The sequence below is a fragment of the Colletes gigas genome, unplaced genomic scaffold (assembly GCF_013123115.1).
Source record: "Colletes gigas isolate AHSC1104 unplaced genomic scaffold, ASM1312311v1 Colletes_gigas_Sc00010, whole genome shotgun sequence".
Lineage (NCBI taxonomy): Eukaryota > Metazoa > Arthropoda > Insecta > Hymenoptera > Colletidae > Colletes > Colletes gigas.
This window is the reverse complement of record NW_025106639.1, coordinates 871418-893124: the sequence shown is the minus strand read 5'-3', so window position 1 is coordinate 893124 and position 21707 is coordinate 871418. Positions and strand designations below refer to the sequence as shown.

Sequence of the window (21707 nt, the reverse complement as noted above, 5' to 3'; positions counted from 1 at the left end):
CGTTTAACACTGCTGCGTTGCTCGATCGTTTGCTAGATTGGAGGAATCGAAAAATCCAGTGACCCGTATCTAATGCGTTTGCATCGAAAAGTTTCAGGGAGTCGGTCGATATTAATGTAAAAAATATCAGGCGAACCGAGAACTAGAGTCGTTGACTTATATATAGATACCTAAACGTAATAGGCGTTGAAGCGAAAGTTTTACAATTCCTTATTGACTGGACTATTTTTACGCGTCGTGGAAATAGTAGACGGCGTTACTATTTCTGTCTAACAATGCACATGTTGATTCACTTGTGCGTTCTCAGTGTTCGTATATAGCACCTTGTAGGATTGTAGTAAATGAGAACCGAACTGTGCGTTATCGATCCCTTTGTCTCTATACTTGGAGAACTCCCGGTAGTTCGGTATACTTCTGCGTAATCAACTTTCTTCTGTGTCTATTAATACCGCACACTCGATATCAGATCGTTTCGCGTACGTAAATTTAATTCAAGGAATAATATTATCTACGGGATAGCCATCTTCTTCGTACGCCAAAGTGCTGGAAGACTTACGAAACGTTCTGATAAAATCATTCCGTGACGAATTCGTCGATATGTCTATTCCGCGTGATGTAAGGCGATACTGTATCTGAATCAGAAATACAAACAACGACCCTGGAGGATGTAATGGATTGCTCACGAGCGACCGCACAAACAGCGATACACGCGCGACTGGTACCCGCCGATGCGATGGGTTTCACTTCGAGCAACGTTGATATGAAATTCCACTGCCACAGTGTTTAAGCTAATTAACAAGTTTGTGCCTATTTACGAAGTGGATGTCCACTAATGTCCCAGCGGCTGACGTCGTTAAAGAGCAATCCATGACGAAGAAAACTGCATTTCCCTGCGGATCGGGGGCGCGTTTTGAGAAGGTTGGAACTGCGGGCAAACTAGTCACTCCGGCCAGCGACGCTAGCGGAATGGAGATAGAATAAATAGGTTAACGAAATGGTCGTTCGCAAGCTTGAGATACCACCACCAATTTCAGTGGCCCTCAACTCGATTCGAAGTTTCACCCCCCGTCGGTCGGATCCCCATGGTAGAATGCCCCGCGAAGCGACAACAATTTTCCAGTCGGTTGTTTCTCCGCCGTGCCGCCACGCATGCATGCACAAAATGTACTTTGTACGTAAGCCTTAGAAACGGAAGATCTCTCTGCCTCTTAGAAACATCTACGCAGGGATTCAGTTTCGAGCGCAGTAGAATCGAAGAGGAACGAAGGGAAGCGTTATCGGAGCCAACGGGATTTCGTTGATTAGCGTACACGAAAAGGGCATCGATGATTCTAGCAATCTGTTCTTCGACGAAGGTCTTAAAATTCCTTTAATTACGTTATCGCGAATGGATGGGAACTGAAAATAGCAGAGATATATTGGAGAACTGGAGGATTGGAATATTTGAAAAAGTTTATTTCTCTATCGGTGAGGTGGTTTGTAATTTTCACACTTTTTACCGAATAACGTTAAGAAACATCGTTGTTTTTCTTAACACAAGTTACAAATTAAAAGTTATCGAAATAAATTAATTAGGGCATGATTCATGTTACGAAGGGGAATGATACATTTTTAAGTTTACTTCTGGAAAATTACAATGAGCGGATGAAATTTGAAAGCTAGACGCTTTCATGGTAGTAACAATCGATTCGATCGACACAAGAATTTCCAAAGCTTTATTGTTCTTTTAACATTGCGTAAAGTGAAGTTACGAGTTAAAAGTTGTGCAAATAAATTATCAGGAAACTTGGTTCTCTTAGACGACAAATCGTTAATAAGCGGATTTGACAAATTTCAAATTGCGTGGATTAATTTCGCGCGTACAATTCGACGACGAAGTTGATTCCATGGCTCCTTTGACTCTTGAATCTAAGGCTGACGGAGGAATATCCTGGACCACCAGCGGTTAGGCTAGCGTACGCACCGTTGCCATTGGTCTTCTGGTCGAGAGCTTGAACCGAGGTGATACGATCGTACATCGAAGTGTTGAAGGTCTTCTCCTCGACGACGATCCTCATCCAGGCCGAATTCTTGATCACATTTTGTCTCAGGACGAGCCTGTCGCCAGGCATTCGGAATCCAACTATCAGATTATGGGACTTGTTTCCGTTATTGTCGGAACCCCATAAAGAGTTTACTTCCGTGGCGAACACGGCAACGACCAGTATCGTCAAATACAGCATAGTCTTCTGAGTCGTCATGGTGAATTTTTCTTCTACCGACACGCACGAATTTTATAATCACTCTTTTGATCACAACAGCGCTGCAGACTGAGTGTTCGTGCAAAGTTTGCTGCTTCGTCTCTTAAATAGCATCACCGATCGCCTTATCAGTTCACTTATCTCGATATGATTATAAGAATCTACATTACTTGAACTAATAAAATCCCTTCTAAGAAAACGTGCTTTTAAATGTTTCCACTTTTTTTTGAGTTTGTTATCGATTGACCCTCGTCAGCGACAAATACATTGATTTTGCAACAGAGATACGTATCTACGTTCCCATTCATAGATTATAAATTTAACGTTTAAACCGTGCAGAAATTGGAATTTATATTCCCCGAACAATATATAATTGAGAAACATTTCCTCCAGTTATCTTAATGATTCTGCTATATTTTATATTCTAATTTCATACCCGCGAGTTGGAATCTTTCTTTAGATCCTGTCTCGGTTCCAGAAACGTAATCAAACACACAAATGTTCGCGGTATCGTTCGCAAACAAGCCTTTTAACAGCATGAATAAACATGCCTTTTATCGTAAAATATTCCACCGATCGTTCACCGCTGCAAATTTTATCGCGCCATTATTCGCGCACGTAAGAACACGTATTATGTACAAATTTCTGGGAACGTTAAATTCGGTACCCCTCTGTTCCTAGAAGTTTAATAAATATCGTAATTCACCGAATCGATCTGTTTACCGATATCTTTACAGATGCAGGCGGTAAGCATTATTATCAAGGATAGACTGCCGCGTGTAAGGTGTTTGGCCTCAATTTCGTAATAGATGGCGATCTCTATAATTCATGAGCAGCCCAACTCTATCTAATGCTGCATCCTGCTGTGTGTGCCTCGTTCGTCGTATGCAAACGCGTGCACACACCTTCGGTTTCTATGCACCTTCGATAGGTTGCGTTCGCAAACTCCCGATACGAAACCTCTGAAAGCACCCACGTAAACGTATTACGAAATAGTTAAACTTACATGGATCTAAATTGCTGTAAAAGTAAGTTACCTAGTTAATTCAACGACAACCGTGTGGACTTTTGCGTTACGGATGGTCGTGACGATCTTTAAAAGATTTAAATGTATGTATGCAATATACTTTATAGTTGTGCAAGCAATCAAATACTGTACTTTGCTATTTATTTGAAGAATTAAATTTTTTTACTTTATATATGAGACTTAAAAAATCTCAAGGATTAATTATGATAACGGGAAGTGACTGTACGCTTAGAGGAATAATAATATTTTGCGATGACAGGCTTGTTTATTCGTGATATTAAAAGGCATCCGTGCAAACTGATCGCGTAATATGTATGTATGTACAGAGTATTAGTTGGTAAAAATGAATTTCTTTTGACGTTCTCTGTACTCGGGTCTTGCAATCTTGATCGTTCTTCTGTGCGTGTTCTCGATCTTTCGGTAGAACAGGTTACAAAGTTCCGTGTTTACCGCCCTACATTACAAGTTCTCTTAATTATGTGAGCTAATGCTTCGTCAAGGTCGTCGGTGGCTGCTTGCTACTATACTTGTTAACCGAGTGGGTTCGTTACCTCGTGTGTAGACTTAGTTCCCGCACCATAAGTAGATTCACTCGAATTATTTAGAAACTATTATTATTTTCGATCTTTAAAGAAGAATAATTACCTTAAAATTGAAAAACTATCCGAATCTCTAAATAAATATTATTAGCCCCGATGCTATTGACATTATAGATACGGTGCACGTATTTTCATCGTGGGAGCCCAAGCGCAAAATACTACGAAAGGCTAGGCAAGCTAAACGACAGGAAAACTTGGCCAGGAGTAAACTTTTCGCTGTTAAAAAGTATTATAGTACCGGAATAGCTGATTCAAAGTACAATACAAGTTTTCAGCTTTATCATCGAAATAACAGTTTCAAAAACTTTCATCGCGTTACGCTTGAAATAATATTTTTCAGAACGTTGTAGACGATAACTTATGCGCATTTCGTTGAAACTTAATAAAATTTAGCAGAAATATTTCAGATTTGTGACATCTTAATTATTATCATTCTCCAACGCGACTTTATCGATTTTAACACACCACGAATTTTTAGCATTTTTCAATATTATTATACGCACGAAAGTCGTTTCATGGAAAAAGGTTTATTCTTTTATTTAAACTGTCACAACTAAATTGACAAATACAAACATTTTAGTAAAGGTTATTGTTTTGTGACTTTCATACATAACAAATTGTACAAACTACTGTAAAAAGAAATCAATAATCAATAAACAATAGAAAGATGAAAACAATAGCGTACCATGCATAAATGTTACAGAATATTTATTGAGTGTTTTTCTACCTGAAATGAATTATTTTTGTCGTAGAACGAATGAATTCAGACTCACTGTACATCGAAATCCATTGTTACGAATGATAAAAGAGAAAGTGTACTCGAAGAAAAATATTTATATCCGATCAGCATCGAGCCAAACAATTTCTGGTTTGATGCAGAAAAGTGGACTCAGCATATGGGATATAATACTTAAATAACTAATCAGACAAGGAAAATACATATACAACATAACTTTGTTTCATATTCTTGTTCTTTATTTTAAGGACGCTATAGAAATGTAGCGACCGGTCGTGCGCACATGGGAAAGTTTCTCTCGTGCAAACGGCCCACGTAATTTACGACTCTCGTTCGTCGAAGCTGTTTTTGAGGAAGATATTTTCCAGACTCGCGTATCGAATGCGTTTAGTAAATTCTTTTCCTAAGTCCCTCAACAGCAAATAGAGACCGTCGTAAATTAGGGATTTCCAGAGGACACTCGACGCGTACCCATCGGAGTTTCGCCAAGTGGGCCCAGCGCGGGTGGTCCGAAGGAAATCTTGCAGTGAGGGCGCAACGTCGTCCCCCTCAATCACCACGCCGTTTCGAAAACAAGCACGCCGTGGGCGTAAGAAATAGGCGGTGATTTGGGAAAAATAAACGGCCCTGATTGGAAAGGCCCAACGCGTGGGGTTAACCAATCAGGGTTGTTTAACAATTTTGCCAGTGCAACCGAGGGGTCGACATGGAGACAAGCTAAGAAGAACACACTTGGTTTTGCGCGCTCTATCCGAGAACATCGGAAAAATAAAGAAAGATTTGTCACCCCACAAGAAGTGTAGTTCCTACAACAACCTATCCCAACAGAAATAACAACAAACTTGGTTGACAAACGAGTTTTCAAAATTTTATTGTTCCTTCAACATAGCATAACAATACAAATTAAACGTTATGGGGATAAATTATCCAAAGCACGGTTCATTATACAGAAAGAAATAACAAATCTTTAACAAGTAAGATACTTTCGACAGAGAGAAAAGAACAGATTGACCTGAGTGAATCGATTAATATTGATCCATCGAGAGTAGTTTAAGATCGTGCGTACACTTCAACAACGAAGTTGATTCCGTGTCCCCGTTGACTCTTGAATCTGAGCGTGGCACTATTGTATCCTGGACCACCGGATGTAAGGCTGGCGTATGCACCGTTGCCGTTGGTTTTCTGGTCCAGAGCATTAACCAAGGTAATGCGGTAGAATTGCGAAGTGTTGAAGGTCTTCTGTTCGGTAACGATCTGCATCCAAGACGAAGTCTTGACTACGTTTTGTCTCAGAACAAGCTTATCTCCAGGCATTCGGTATCCAATGGACAAGTTGTGAGATTTGTTTGTTGAATTATTGGCGTAACCCGGTTGACCGAACGAGTCTACATTCGTAGCGAAAATCGCAACGGCAATTATTGCCAAACAAACCAGAACTTTCTGAGCCGACATGTTGGGCTTCTCGTGGATTCACAACAACTTTGATATCACGCTTATATCACGACAGTTCAGCAGACTGAGCAATAATGCGAAACCTTCTGCTCCGTCGTTCAAATACTAACCAGCGATCGGCTTATCAGGCCACTTATCGTGATACCATTTTCACATTTTATTTACCGATACTGGAAACATTTATTCTAGGAACGAGTACTTGTGAATTCACGATTTATCTATCGATTGGATCGTCGCCGATAAACAAGTTATTTAGGTAAATAATTGTATATCGTTCGAACAGAAGCCTTTTTCACAGAAAATATTTCCCGTTCGAACATACACTCTTAGAAGATAAGGATACTATAGTAATAACAATAGACTTGGTTGGCACACAAATTTCCAAAATTTTATTCTTTCTTCAACATAGCATAACAATACAAATTAAAAGTTATGGGAACAAATTATTCAAAGCATGGTTCATGATACAGAAAGGAATGACAAATCTTTAACAAGTAAGATACTTTCGACCGAAAGAAAAGAACCGACTGGCCTGAACGAAACGGTTCATATTAATCCAGCGAAATTAGCTTAACCACGAGCGTACACTTCAAGAACGAAGTTGATTCCGTGTCCCCGTTGGCTCTTGAATCTGAGAGTGGCATTATTGAATCCTAGACCACCGGATACAAGGGTGGCGAATGCACCGTTGCCATCGGTTTTCATGTCCCTAGCATTAATCATGGAAATACGGTAGAATTTCGAAACGCTGACGGACTTCTGATCGGTAACAATCTGCATCCAGGACGAGTTCTTGACTACGCTTTGTCTCAGAACAAGCCTATCTCCAGGCATTCGGTATCCAATGACCAAGTTGTGAGATTTGTTTGTTGCATTATTCGCGTAACTCGGTTGACCAAACGAGTCTACTTGCGTAGCCAACATCGCTACGGCAATTATTGCCAAGCAAACCAGAACTTTCTGAGCCGACATGATGGGCTTCTCGTGGATTCACAACAACTTTAAAATCACGCTTATATCACGACAGTTTAGCAGACTGAGTAATAATGCGAAACCTGCCACTCCGTCGATTAAATACTAACCAGCGGAACGGCTTATCGAACCACTTACCGTGATTTTCTCTTGATTTTCTCATTCTATTTTCTAATACTGGAAATATTTATTCTAGGTACGAGTACTTGTAGATTTACGATGTATCAATCGATTGGATCGTCACCGATAAACAATTTATTTTATTTTATTTATTTTAAATAAGAATATACATAGAATAAATTAATTATTAAATGAAACTCCAAATTCGAGCATTCCTCGACTTATCATTGCGTTTCTGCTGCACGTTATATTCCTGTGTCTTACATGTTTGTCGAAACATTGTCTCTGACTCATTCTCAGAGATGTAGTCAAGCGTACGTACATTTCAGATATCGTTCGTAAACAGTTTTATCAGGCCAGTATTCGTTTATGCGGGGACAGGTGTAACGTACGAGTTTCTGCGAACGTTAGATTTGCTTTGTTCATTTCTCGAGAGGTTCAATAAATATCGTGATTCTCTGAATCGATCTATGTACGGTTATCTTTCTAGATAAAGGTAATAATTATTATTCAGAACGATCGATCGGCATATATAACGTGTTTGGATTCAATCTCGTAATTGACGGTGATCTTTATAATTCACGAGTAACCTAACTCCATCTAATACTCTATCCTGCCGTGTGTGCTCTGTTCGTCGTATGCACACACACACACACACACACACACCTTCAGGTGCTATGCACCTTCGATAGGTTGCGTTCGCAAACTCTCGATACGAAACCTTTGAAAGCATCCACGTAAACGTATTATAGAACAGTTTAACTTATGTAGATTTAAATTGCTATAAAAGCAATTTAAGTAGTTAATTACGACAACGGGCCATGGATGTATATTCGAGGGGAATATTTTCCGATAAATTCTTGTTTATTCATACTGTTAAAAAGCTTTCGCGTAAACCGAGCGCATAATACGAAGTATTAATACATTTGTTCCCAAACGAACATTCATATTTCGTCGGGTGTTCTTTATAGTCAGCTGAGGCGGTCTTAATCGTTCTTTCGTCCATTTTTTTGATCTCTCTTTAGAACGGATCGCCAAGTTTCGTGTTTAGCGCCCTACATTACAAGCTCTCTTGATTACAAGACCTAAAGCTGCTTTGTCAAGGTCGTTGTAGGTTGTTTGCTCGGGTGCTTGTTAACCGTGTGAGCATCCAATATGTTACCTCGTGTATGCACTTAGTTCCCGCATCGTGAGTAGATTCACTCGGATCATTAAGTCAATTGCTGGATACACGATGACAGAATATGGGTCGTAACAGCCATGAAATGTACACGCAGAGTGAAACTACCCTGGCAACCGGATCTCATAACATAGTCCCTATTTTTAACGAAACAATTACGATTCTGGTAAATCAGTCTTCTCAATTTTTGGCAAACCCTGTCGTGCACCACACTCGGTGAACATAGGCTCAGCAATTACCGTAGCATAACATCTCAGGTGACACTGTACTCATAATTCATAGTCGACGGATATTTAAAATTTTCTTTTGATTAAAAAACCACCCTATTCTTAAGGAGCGCCCTATGCGTGTGTGGTTGAAAATTACCCAACAGTTTCCGTGGAAATAAATTTCCCAAATTACCTAGTTTTAGTTAGAAAACGATCTTTAAGTATTCGAAGAGTAACCATTATACTCTATTGCTTTTTTAATCGAGCCTAAATACACAAACTTCCACAAATAATATTCCGTAATTATCATGCACCGAATAAATATTCCAGGATATTATGGTCTTCCTATCATTTTGTCGCAAGGTATTGCGCCCTTCTGCCGTTAATTTACCGCAAAGTCCATTTCCCTGTAACGAATGGAGTGCTCGTAAACAATCGTACGAACGACGAATGCCAGTTTCGCTTCGGTTTGTTTCGATGGTACCGCATATGGGGATGTTTATTCTGAGAAGGTTCACGTGTGTCTAAATATAGGCGTGCATATTCTACGAGCAGTACCGTGGAAGTCTTACTTTCAGGTGCATCCACCAACGCGTCGTACGTTTACGCACACACAAGTACAAACGTTAAACCGGAGTTCCCCGACTTTAGCTTCCTACCTACGAACGACGGCGTAGAATGCAAGTGAGCTCGCATTATTCATTCGACGGACGAACCTTGACTATGGGGCTACTCGATCTCTGGCACCTGTCTCGAGCATACCGGACAGAAGATATCAGCAGCAGCGCGATGCTTTTGCCATTAATTACCCCTTTCGTGTACTTCGGAAATCCGCAGCGTGGATCGATTTCAACTGTCTTAACGAGATATCCGGTAATACTGAATCCGCTTTCGTAGACGCTCGTAACAGCCTGACGAATAGCGACGAATTTTCCGTCGATCGTTCGAGAACGTCCCGTACTCGTAATCGAACAGCGGACGGCGTATCGTCGAATAATTGATACGTTTCGGTGAAACGTAATTGGATTATGATAAGAAGGATGAATCGTGGCACGGCTCGCGGGGATCGATGAGGCGAAACAGCAGGTAATTTCGACGGAACGACGTTAATTATTTGGATGTACCAGAAAACGTTGCACGTTTCGAAGCGTTACCTCCGTGACACGATAAATATAATCGTATTACCCCTTCGTTCCGTGAATGTTATTTCATCCTTCGAGGAAGAAGCATCAGCTTACGATCAGTAGGAGAATAATACAGAGCGAATATAAATTTCTATCTTTATCTGTATACGTTTTGGCTCTCTTCGAGATACGCAAATTTTTTTAATTCCAGAAAAAAACACGTTATGTAAGTTTACACGATTCAGTGTATGACTTTACCATTATCTCTCGTACTGGGTATTACCCTGTTTACCTTACGTTTTAGTTGTACATCCTGGGTAAATCCAAAATGCTGTTAAAACGTAGATAAAGAAAGGAATTTACAATCATTTGCTTTGTGTTATTCTAGCGTCAAACAGTAGAGGAAAGTATCACAAATCAAACGCACATTGATCGTTCTGTGGCGCGGCGGATGAAAGAATCGCGAGGGTGCTGGACCAAAGACGGGATAAGAGAGTAATGAGCGTTGAGGTCACTCGTTAGGACAATTAGGCGAACAGAAAAGTTCCATTGCAGTTTAGTAGCTACCCAGCCGTCCCTGTAAGAGTCAGAGCGACAGCTACTAGTTTTTTCCATTACTCGGAGCCGTTCACATCTTTTGGGGAATTAACATATTATACCAAACTCGCGCTGGCAGGACGGAGGTGTCTGTACAGGGTGTTCAAAAATATCAGGGGACAAATTTAGACTATGAACTACCGAAATCAAAATTTATTCTCCGTATAAACAATCGCTGGAACGTTTATTTTTAACGATTATTCAAACAGCAGCGTTTAAGTGTGTAGCGTAGGCACGTGTTGGGCAAAAACGAGATAATCGCGCGAAGGTTGTCCTCCTTCTTCGAAACATACTTCACACGAGATTAGTCTAATCTCGTATCGTTTTCAGAACAATGTCGCTTCGTTTGAACGTGATTGCGTAACGTTACCTTCGTTCATCGCGAACACCTGGACTTAGTTGTTGCTTTATCGAAATTATTCACGAAAATGACTTTAGAGAATCATCGTTCTGATTAAACAAACTCGATCAACGATATGTTTATTTCGGCTCGAAACGGCATAACGCGTATATCGTTCGTCGATGATGCAGCACGAAGAGAAACTCCGGGCGCATCGAGCTGTGATAGTTTTGGTTTATGATGTCTGTTCGTCCCAGCAGAGTTCAATATAACAGTTACGCGATGCGTACGTTTATACGCGTAATTTGCATTCGTCGCGATACGATAAGGTTAAATAGTTACTCGCGTCGACCGCAATCCCGACCTCCGAAACAATCGATCGATTCGACCGCATTATTACGTTCGATCGTTGTTAATTTATCAAATTTTTCTTCGTTGTTGCTTCTGCGTATCTTTCCCGTTTTCGCAGAATACAATTTCCAAATATTCCGTATCATACTTGCGCCCATATAGATACACATACATGCGTATTCAATTGTTTGAACTTGGATCAGCGGTTGGAAGAATCAATCATTTGCGTTAAGCCTTGGAGCTTAGTGTATAATAAAAAAAACCAATCGCGAATGAGTTTCAATCGTTGACTAAGGAAATGAGTATTTATGAGACATCAAACAATATAAATTGAAACGTAGAATATTGCATACGTATTAACAATATAAAACGTAAAATGAGTCTCTTCGGATGTTACACACCATGATTACCAAAGTTCAGAAAAAGACACGCTTTTCGAATATTCCTCGTCAGTACCAAGTAATAAACGACGTAAGGTTGATGAATCGAATTTTCTAATTTGAGCTAAGTACGTTCTCGAAAGTGCACGTTATACCCAACGATCGGGGATCCAATGAGGGGCAACCGTCTTTTCATTTTCGTTGACGATACTTGGTTCCCCGTGCTCGACGCGATAAAACCGCGAATTATGGTACGCCACGAAAAGCCCGTGAAATCGAAATTCTCGATGGCGCGCGCGCCCGCGCCTTCGCAAGTTCCCGGTTAAGCCTCAGAAAGCTCAAGCTGCAACGGCGTCGATGCGTTTTCAGGAGGGCGACGTGTGCAGCAGTAAAGTCGTCGAACGACGTCCCCGTGGCCCTTTCCCCGCCGTGGGTAATCCTCGTAGATTGGCAGCGGTGCAATAATTCGTCGCGTATCGGTACGGTCCCTCACCGGGAGGAAGCGTTAAACGACCGATATTCTGTTTTTTTTTTTTTCCTAGAGGAAACCCCGGTCTCGATTTGTTGCATGCCTCACCTGTCGTGCATCCTATCTCGCGACTATCGTGCAGTCGCCGTGAACGGTCTCCTTATGCGCCGGTACCTTTATGCATCGTTAAAACAGGCAGCCGCGCCGCGACAGTAGTAAAACGGCAGTAAATCGATGTATCGTCGCGACGACGGTATCCCAGACACGGGCGCGAGATAAATGAGAAACAGAAAAATGAACGGAATCGTCGGAGTTTGAAAGCCAAGTGCCAAACGCGAGATTAATGGTCCACCGCGTCACGGAAATATTGAAAGGACCGACGTTAAGTTATGTGGCGATGCCGGGCCAAACGAGCGTGCCACGATCGCCACGCATTTTTGAGAAGTTGAGAACCAGGCGACCGGTTCCGGTTTCAACATCGCACAACAAATGGGCGCATCCGTAAGAACGGATCTAAATTCTCAACCTGAGATTTATACGCACGGCGTCTGTTTAACGCCGGAATTGTACGGTGAAATACCGCGTTCCCCACCTATTTTTGTTTTAGCCATTTCTAAGAGTTGCACTTTGTTATTTATGCTTTCTGCTAGCCTCCTGGCAGGGAAGATTCCGCGTTCACCGTAATTCCCAGCAGACCCCGGTCTATTTTCTCGCGTTTCCACGTTCCGTGACAATTGAGATCCCATCCACCATCGCTAGGAAAAATGTTTACGGTTTACGGTCATTTCGAAGTGTACGTTTAAAAGCGATCGCCCGAAATTAATACTGCAAACAGTACCTTTCGTCCGTTTAGAAGAACATGACGTAACGAAGGAAAAGATTCTCTCTGCGAGGGGAGCTAGACACCAACGACTTAATTAAGATCCACCGTCGTTGATCCTTCTGCGAAATTTTCATCGTCCATTCTTCCGGAAGACATGACAGAGACGGGCAAGAAACGGGGAGGCAAACACGGAATAGCCATGAACGCAGGAAGGCCGGAAGGTGCTGCGAGGTAGCGTAAACAATTCCCAGCACAATTAGGAAACGTTTGTCCGTCTGTGTTTATCGAAGGATCCGTAACTAGCTCAGGTAACACCTATCCATTTGCCACCCGACAACGGAGCTTCGGCTCGGTCATGCGAGCAATCCACGGATGCGTTATTGCGTCCTGCGGAAAGAAACTTTGTCGACCGGCAGAAGATCGATTACAATTTCGCTCCTTCTTTCTACTTCTCCGCGATACCTTCCTTCGAGCGCATTACACAATCACGGACGAGTTATAAAACCCACGGTTATAGAATCTACGGTAAATGGAACTTTCTGCCCCGCGACTCGAGGACTCTAGAGTCCTCCTGCCATTATTATGTCACAACCAACGTTATCGATTCGGAATCAAATAAGAGCGCAACGCTTTGAGCGGTAAGAAAGAAAGCAGACAACTTCGGAAAATATTCTGTTGGGGTAATCTTGAAAGTTCCTGCGGTATCCAAGTTTGATACATTCGTATCGTTGCACCGACTTAATTTTTATAGGTATCTTTTCATGTGATTCTAAATTATGCACTAAAGGAAAGAATATTGATCTTGCGAACGTTGTTTGATTATTTCTTCCTTGGAATACAAGACACTGTAGACGTTGAACAGGATCGATGCTACAGTTACTAAATAATGCACTCGTGAAACTTCTAATTAAAACACCTTCTAACTTGTGCTAGGGATGAAAAACAAGAGAAACTTGTTTGCAAGTTCAAAATAGTACGCATGAAACAAGACATAATAAAATTTTGTTAAATAACAGTGTTATTGTACCCATTATTGTCAAGCGTAAACACAGTCTTTTTAAGTCTAAACTAAAAATTACTCCGATAAGATAATCGTGTAAAGTACGTTACAAAACCAATACTTTTTCACGAGTCATACGATTCCTATTAAATAACTATTGTGCAATAATATAATTCATTATCAACCGGCGCCTTATCGTCGCGAAGAGCACACATCATGAGTCAGCCATTATATCCGTACGATTTGTAATCCTTGGCATTTTTCTATATCAATGATCGTTAACCGGAGATGGAGATAATCGAATGAAGATCTCACGAGAAACGTTCAACTTGACGGATTAACGAGCGTCCTTCAACGTTAACAGAAATTCGATTTGGATCAGTTGCGGCTAAACGATCGGCGTCGGTACATAAAGCGGACGTTTCTCATTTTCCGTGATCGGCGAAGAACGGAGCCGTTCGTTCTGGGCAGACTGCCCGGTAGATTATACGATTACAAGTTATGTCAGCGAAAATGGAGTTATTTGGTGCACAGAGCACGAGCACACGCCATGGAAGAACTTGCCCTGACGTACGCTAATTTGATATTGGATAACCGTTCCCGTCGTCGGTGCGAAGCGACGCGCGAGCCCCCGAAGGCTTGCACGCACACATCGGCCCACGGTCCTCCTCGAAAAGTGCATTAATGCGCAAAAAATGATGAGGAACGTTCGGTCGAAGTGTCACTTGCCAAGAAAAAACTCTCGTCGCGAAAGAAATCAGAATTTCATAACAATTGACTCACCCAAGCGTTACGTGCTACGCCACCTTGACAAAATAAAAAATTTGTTTAAAAAAACAACGGTTCAAATCGTTCGGAATAGTCTAAAATAGATTTCGAAACCAAGCTTCCACGCTTGTTTGCTCTTCGCTATGATATTCTCTGCAGATGCGATTACGAAGCACGTATTTTCTCCGCAAAGGCCGATTGTCGGTCTCGGAATTAACAAGACTCTCGTATGCGTTAGAATCGCAACTCTTTCAACGTATCATCGGAAAAATATCTGGCATTACGTTAATTTGTCCCCTTGTCGCCAACAGTCGTTTCCGTCAAGTTTCGCGACGGAAAATGAGAATAGTTTTCAAAGAGTCGGTGGAAGTCTATTTCCGCGGCATTGTGCAAAGGGCGGGCCGGGGTAAAAAAAACCTTAATTTAGTTCTACCATCTCGTTCCTGTTAGGTGTACGTGCATGCATGTGGGTCGACATGCGGGTAATCGTTTCTACCTTTCTCCTCCCCGCGGATACAAATTTTTGAGAAAATCCTTGATGCCCGTCCTAGTCGTTTCATAATCTGCAGAGGTTATAACGGACCACTATTATCTCCGGGGGAAAAAATAATTAATGGCTGGAAGGAAGAAACGAAGGAGGAAAGCCGACTCTTTACTTTCGATTCAATCGATAATTTAATCGATCAAGTTCAACCGTCTGTTGTTCTTTTTCCCCGTAGTCGTTATCGCGAAGGAAAGAGAAAAATGGGCGTCGGCAATTTTCCTTAATCAATTGATTAATAGTATGTGTTCCAACTTTTTCACGACTGTGATTAAATACTTGCGTAATCGATACACAAGGTTATGGCGTGACTTCAAGATTAGATCACAGTTTTTTATATAAATTCCTATATTTTTGACATTATCGTCTCTTAGATATTTTTCACAGAAATTGCGATTACTAGCAGGTTCGAATTTACTAATATAAACGTTCGAGGATAACTTGGGGCTTCCTTCAAATATGGATAGCGTGAATGCGCGAGGAGAGTCGAGCCGTAAACTGGTCAGTCGCATAATCCCTGGACAGCAAACTTGTCGCATTATCCGTTGCATCACGTTTGGCAACTAGGCGTTAGTTTCTAGCTAAGGGACATTAGGTACGAGGACGCTAAGAGAGTTGACAACAGGCACGAGCCACCTGAGGAACTAACGAGGCGAAGTTGACTTCGTATTCTGAGAAACGTGCCAGGCAAATTGCTACCAAGACCTGTTGTAGAAAGCGCGGATCCAAAGTTTCGTTTGAATCGTAAACATTGATATACTCTGTGTCCTCTATGGAAATCTAAAACTCTGAGAAAACGAAACTGGGGAAACAGTCTCAACGATCGAACGTTCAAGGAAGAGTGAAACATTTTGACCTTGCAACATGGATTAAAACATTTCTCATTTTTACATATAACTGATTACAAAAAGTATTCAGATTTCTGACAGGAACATATAATTTAAATAATTTGAGAATACCTGTGTTTGTAATCTAATCACGCAGCGTACAAATAAGATATCTAACATTACCGTTTCTCAAGACATTATGACATATTGTCGGAATGATTGCGCTACTCTGTTGATGAGGCCAAGGACTCGTATTATGCAATCAATTTAAATAATAATTTACGCATTGACCCAGGTTAAAAACAGATCGTCACTGGGTACCACGAATGACATGATTGATATACAGGTTGCTCGGCCATCCCTGGGAAAAATTTTAATGGGAGATTCTAGAGGCCAAAATAGAACGAAAATCAAGGATACTAATTTGTTGATTGAGGCTTCGTTAAAAATTTATAGAAACATTTCCAGTCACAAAGTATATTTTCGGTAAAGAATTTTTTTCTCGAAAGTGCGTACCATTTCTGGGGTATGTCTATTGACCAAAACTGATTGTAATTGGCCCCCACAACCAAAAATAATTTTTTCAGAACTATTTGAAATTTTTTAATTTCGCCGAAAAATTTCAGCACATACTCGAATTTTTTTCTCGAAAGTGCGCAGGAATTCGGGGGTATGTTTATTCACCAAAATTGATTGCAATTGACCCCCGCAACCGAAAATAATTTTTCCGTGAATGATTTGAAATTTTTTAATAACTTTTTAAGGAAGTCTCAGTCAAGAAATAGATATTCTTGACTTTCGTCTTATTTTGGCCTCTAGAATCTCCCATTAAAATTTTTCCCAGGGGTGGCCGAACACCCCGTGTAAACACAACCGGTCGACAAATGTTTTACTATCGCTTAATTTGTACTTTTACTTTCAAATTGCATCCGACTCGTACTTCCACGTTGCAGCAATGCGAGGCAGATACATCATGTCCTATCGGAGGAAGCCATCAATGGCGTAACCGGGAAGCCGTCCAAAGTTCTCTAACGATGATGTATCGAGGTAGTACAAGACCCCTAACTTGCGGCCATTCCGATACACCGTAAGTTACTAGTTCTTTCTCGCTTTCTCTCCATTATCCTTTCTTTCGCCACCCCTTACCGAGAGAAACATTGCGTCCCTTGGTATCCACGAAGTTACCATCGATGATGACCGTGACAGATACCCTGTCATAATTCTCGATCAAAATGTGGACGTGAATTATGTCGGTCAAGTTCTATAACGCCATCAATTTTCCTAGGATAACATAGACTTTTCTCTCGGATAACAACCTAGGCCAAAATCTTTATAGTATAACCATTTACGAAGAATCCAGTACATTTTAATAGAACGTTTTCGAACATTTATTGATAACAAAATTAACAATGGGTATCGAGCTGACTTGGACTTTTTTAAATTATATTTTTTAAATAACCTAAATAATTGAGCATCTCTCTTCGATTCTACTTCGAAGAAAAGACACTGCAGGTCTCGTTATTCAAAGAACAATGAAAAAATTGTTTTCGTAACGTTTAACAAATGTTTAGCGAAATTAGAAATGACATTTTTATTTGTGTAACAATTCTTTGTTTCGCGTAATTAATTTGAAGATAACCTAGTCTTTCAGTCGTATCTAATGTGTCAGCTAAATCGAGTAGAAATAATATTTTCACAGCGATGGAAATTTTGATGGCTTGCCGTAAAGGAGATTTCGGAAAGCTGTCGATTCAAGCAGTAGTAATTTTTTAAATTGAATGATGCCGCGCGCCGAGGGCAACCGGAAGCTGTCACAGCAGCTTTAGTTCCGCCCAGCAACGCGCGTACGTTCACGTAAAGAAGAGCACTTTCCTACGGTGATTCGCTTTTTATCTTTGTGCTTTTTTATATTATCGCTGCTAGTGCGGATATACGTTAAAATTCATTTGACATTATTGTGTCCTTCGACAATGTGCTTTTTACGTTCATTTGTGCTGACGATACACAATTATTTAACACGTTCACCGTGCAAAGAATTTTCCGTAGTCTGTCTCCGACAATCATTGACGATTTTAAATTAAAATATTAAAATACGAAAAACTATTACGCGTGGTGAGTTTATTATACTGTTGTTCAACATTGGCCGCCTCGAACTATTATAAACACCAGCAACTATCTACGATTATATACGATTCGGAATTGCATGCAGACTGACCTTCAGTTTCGGCCGCGTTGATGTCCTTTCTATCGGCAGCTTTCTTTACGCGTGAGTTGAACAAAATTATGAATAAATAAATAAGTAGTCGTTTAATTGAAATCAGTACAACAGAATTAGAGGTAACCCGAAACAAGTGAACAAACAAATAGTCAGACAAAAAAAAATTCTAACAATGTGTTTTAATTGTATTTCAATTTTATTTATATAGCAAATATAATTTGCAATAAGTAATAATCTCAAGTAAGACTAGTAATTTGAGATAAGATAGAAATTACTTAATTAAATGCAATGTAACATTTATTTAATTTTTCAATTACATTGATTACATCAGAACGAAAATAGATTATATAAAAGTATGATAAAACATACATTTCTCTATTCACTGTTACAAATAAAGCAATGCACCTTTTATTTACAACTTTCTTTTTTAAGTCTTGTGTAAATCAACCACTTACTGATAGTTCGTATACATAATTTCAATTTAATTACTTCAAAATGAAGATATAAGATAAAGAGATAAAGTTACTCAATATAATATGTACTTGTAATAAGATTATTTTCATAGAAATTGTAGCTACTTCTGTTTCATTACTACTCTGCAATGCATTCAAAATCATGCATACATTAAACAAACTTTATATCTACTTTGGATGTTGCATAACGTTTAAAATTAAATTACTTATATTCAATGCTCTATAACTGGAATGTTTCGTTAAGTAATAATGGCAATTTTTAATTTCATTTTTAAAGTGGCAGTATATAATAAACTATCACTCCAAAAATACTTGTTGGATAAATTGAAACTTAAATATACATATAAATATTAACTGTTAAAAGCAGTGTAAAAGCAATGATACTTCTGTGATTGATTAGTACACTAATTTGTGAATATACACTTAATCTCAACTGTAACTTTGCTACTAAAATTCAAAGTATCTAGTTCTTACAGTTTCGATTAATTATTGTACAAAATTATAATTAAATTGAATTATTAACTGATATGTGTAACGAATCCATAGAATATCTTCTTTCTTGATGTGTTGTTTTCAACCATTGCTTATGTTCACACATATAGGGATATAATGGTACCACTAAAACACTTATATCATCAACCGATGCCATAGGTGAAAATTTGTCGTCAGTTTCTTCAGGATTTTCTGATTTACCCACCCAAACTCGTCCAATTAATCTGCCTCTTGCTGCTTGTACCAATTCTTGAGCACCCATTGTAAGCCTGCAATTACAAACTTTTAGTAACTCTTGCCTTTAAAATATACATTGTAATTTCTCAAAAGTAATAAGTACCTATATTCCAATGTAGGGGTACAAGGAGCAAGTATTTTCCTAAGTATATTTGCTGCTGCTTTATCCGATACAACATCCCAAAGTCCATCGGTAGCAACAATCACACAGTCATGTTCTGTGGGATTATAACTGTCCAAATGTATAGTTTGCACTTCTGGTTGTGATGATAGGAATGGTTTTATGTTAACTCTTGTATTGGCTGCTTTCAAGCCATGATCTCCAAAACCACGTGTCACTCCTATGGTACCCATAACTCGACTCTAAATATCAAGTTTAAATTAAATTTCTATCATAAATGTTATCATTATTGTTTAAATGTCAAAACTAGTTACTCTTTTGCCATGTCCAGAGATGAGAGGTAGTTTTAAATCGGAATGAGTTAATACTTTGTATGCCCAACCTGTCATATAGGGTTCTCTATACAAAACTGTGGATCCTAATTCCTTTTGCATAGGTCGTTTTCGGAACTCCAATGGTGTGAAGTGACCTTTCAATAGTTCATTACTTCTCAAAAAACCTAATGCTCTAATACGATTAGATTCCGAATCAGGGGTATGATCTGTTGTTAGTGCACCCTGGGTGTCGTCCAACACAATTACAGCTCTGTCCATTATATATTTGTCATGAATTATTCTCATCTTTATTGTCTATATTAGATGTTCTAAAGCCGATCGCCGTGTGAGGCGAATCGCGAGTCTTAGAAACAGTATTTTCAATTATATATTTTCTAAGCTAATAATATTTAATTCCTGATTGTTTTTAGCTTGATATTCGTAAAATTTTATTTGCAAAAATCGAATATTTTCTAGGGGAATGTGGAATCCCGAAAATATACAGAATTCTCGAGAATGTTCAGGAGGTTTATACAAAAACTATAGTGAAAAATAGTAAAGTATGCTATTTACCAATTAAATGACAAAGAATATATATTTGACAAGTGGCTCAACTGAAACTGCCATTTATATCATAAAACTTGACATAGCCACTGAAAAATTAAGTATTAGGATTTTCACCTTGAGTCTCCAGCACCTGCAGCATATAATATACCATTGAGAAATAAGATGGTAATAGCTGTGCAACCACCACCTCCATCTAGAGCTTGAACTTCTACCATTTGATCCATTTGCCTATATGCTAATTCAATAGCACCAATGACTAAATCTCTTCCTTTTACAAAATCATCTTCATCCTCATTCAATAGTATGTTTCCAGGTATTGCCATTAACCTTTCCTAGACATAAATATATACTATTCGAAAATACAATTTACAAAAGCAAATTATAAATTTTTTTGACAAAAGTTGTTTTTTCTTACCAAGATTATCCTATGTAAGTGTAATCTTGCTGTTAAAGCAACTTGGTATCCAGCATGACCATCAAACATAGAAAACATGATATAAGGCAATGTGATATTAACATCTGATAGTTTAAGATCTCCTCGAATTGCACAGGCTTGATCCTCATTCCATGTACTTTTCCCTGCATTTATACATTCTGCATAACCAGCACACCATGGTAACCGACTCAAATCTCTTGGAACTATAATTGGTCTTACTCTGTGATCAGCACTTACCTATTATAATACATATTAGATATGTTAAGATTATTTATGAATGAAGAGATATTTAATTCATATACAATAATAGCATATATTAAAGCACATACTTGAGTTTCCTCTGCAGTTAATCCTAGAAAACTAGGTCTACTATATGGTTTATTTTCAACTTCCACAAAATTTGAATTAATATAATCTGTTAATGCATCGTTGTCTGAATCATTAGGATACTGTAGGCCAAGTTCACTGGCACCAACAGCATTCAATAATGCTGATTTAAATCTGTTTAGCATTTTTGTCCGCTATTTATGAACACAAAAATGACAAACGTGGTATGTGACAAATGTAATAAATTGTGTCATAACATATATTTTATAAGTAAAATAACATTTTTGGTAATAGCATCTAAATTATGCTTTGTTTCGTATTAAGGAATTAAGCATTGGCGCATACGAATGATATCATCGACGAAAAGGCATACGAAGTTGTAATTACTGATTTGGTTATCTGTCATCTGTCAGTTGTGAATCACAAAATTAATTTTTGCACTACAAATATTCATGCAAACTCGGTAATACTATTTTCGAAAATAGAATCATACACTTCGAATTATATTTATAGATTGGTAATTTTTTTAATTGGTAACATTTTGTTGACAAATTATTGCCAACAGTGAAATAGGTTATATTCTGACACGTTGCGCCCCCGCTCGGCGGTCTCTTTCTGCGACATGATTATCTCGCAGAAGGAGGCCACCACTGGCACCACTTGCCATGCCCGCTGGCCACCCTAGTGGGTAAAATGGTGGTCAGCGAGAAGTCCCGACCACTTCCTACTCCAGGACACGGTGCTCATCTGCCTATGCTGGGCAGGCT

General features: G+C 39.3%; 4 protein-coding genes across 4 annotated transcripts; all 4 read right to left on the bottom strand.

Moving 5' to 3' along the window:
- Positions 1-1434: 1434 nt before the first annotated feature.
- Positions 1435-2307, bottom strand: LOC122397766 (probable salivary secreted peptide). Its single transcript, XM_043397157.1, has one exon. It carries the CDS (start codon positions 2238-2240, stop codon positions 1848-1850), a length of 393 nt encoding a protein of 130 aa, XP_043253092.1. The 5' UTR covers positions 2241-2307; the 3' UTR covers positions 1435-1847.
- A 3345-nt stretch (positions 2308-5652) lies between these two features.
- On the bottom strand, positions 5653-6054 carry LOC122397904 (probable salivary secreted peptide). The gene has a single exon (XM_043397399.1). The coding sequence runs from the start codon at positions 6052-6054 to the stop codon at positions 5653-5655; it is 402 nt and encodes a 133-aa protein (XP_043253334.1).
- A 362-nt stretch (positions 6055-6416) lies between these two features.
- Positions 6417-7070, bottom strand: LOC122397636 (probable salivary secreted peptide). The gene has a single exon (XM_043396906.1). The coding sequence runs from the start codon at positions 7024-7026 to the stop codon at positions 6625-6627; it is 402 nt and encodes a 133-aa protein (XP_043252841.1). The 5' UTR covers positions 7027-7070; the 3' UTR covers positions 6417-6624.
- An 11310-nt stretch (positions 7071-18380) lies between these two features.
- On the bottom strand, positions 18381-21679 carry LOC122397781 (protein phosphatase 1H). The gene is made up of 6 exons (XM_043397173.1): positions 20943-21679; positions 20593-20850; positions 20292-20509; positions 19611-19881; positions 19279-19538; positions 18381-19207 (listed from the first exon to the last, which is right to left on the bottom strand). The coding sequence occupies exons 1-6, from the start codon at positions 21123-21125 to the stop codon at positions 18952-18954; spliced, it is 1446 nt and encodes a 481-aa protein (XP_043253108.1). The 5' UTR covers positions 21126-21679; the 3' UTR covers positions 18381-18951.
- Between the last annotated feature and the right edge of the window lie 28 nt (positions 21680-21707).

Bases quoted from the DNA above. Each gene is read 5' to 3' on its own strand.
- LOC122397766 (XM_043397157.1), bottom strand. From the start codon at position 2,240: ATGACGACTCAGAAGACTATGCTGTATTTGACGATACTGGTCGTTGCC.
- LOC122397781 (XM_043397173.1), bottom strand. From the start codon at position 21,125: ATGCTAAACAGATTTAAATCAGCATTATTGAATGCTGTTGGTGCCAGT. The intron at 20,851-20,942 runs GTATGTGCTTTA...GTATTATAATAG, and splicing joins TAACTGCAGAGGAAACTCAA to GTAAGTGCTGATCACAGAGT. The intron at 19,208-19,278 runs GTACTTATTACT...TTGTAATTGCAG, and splicing joins ACCCCTACATTGGAATATAG to GCTTACAATGGGTGCTCAAG.
- LOC122397636 (XM_043396906.1), bottom strand. From the start codon at position 7,026: ATGTCGGCTCAGAAAGTTCTGGTTTGCTTGGCAATAATTGCCGTAGCG.
- LOC122397904 (XM_043397399.1), bottom strand. From the start codon at position 6,054: ATGTCGGCTCAGAAAGTTCTGGTTTGTTTGGCAATAATTGCCGTTGCG.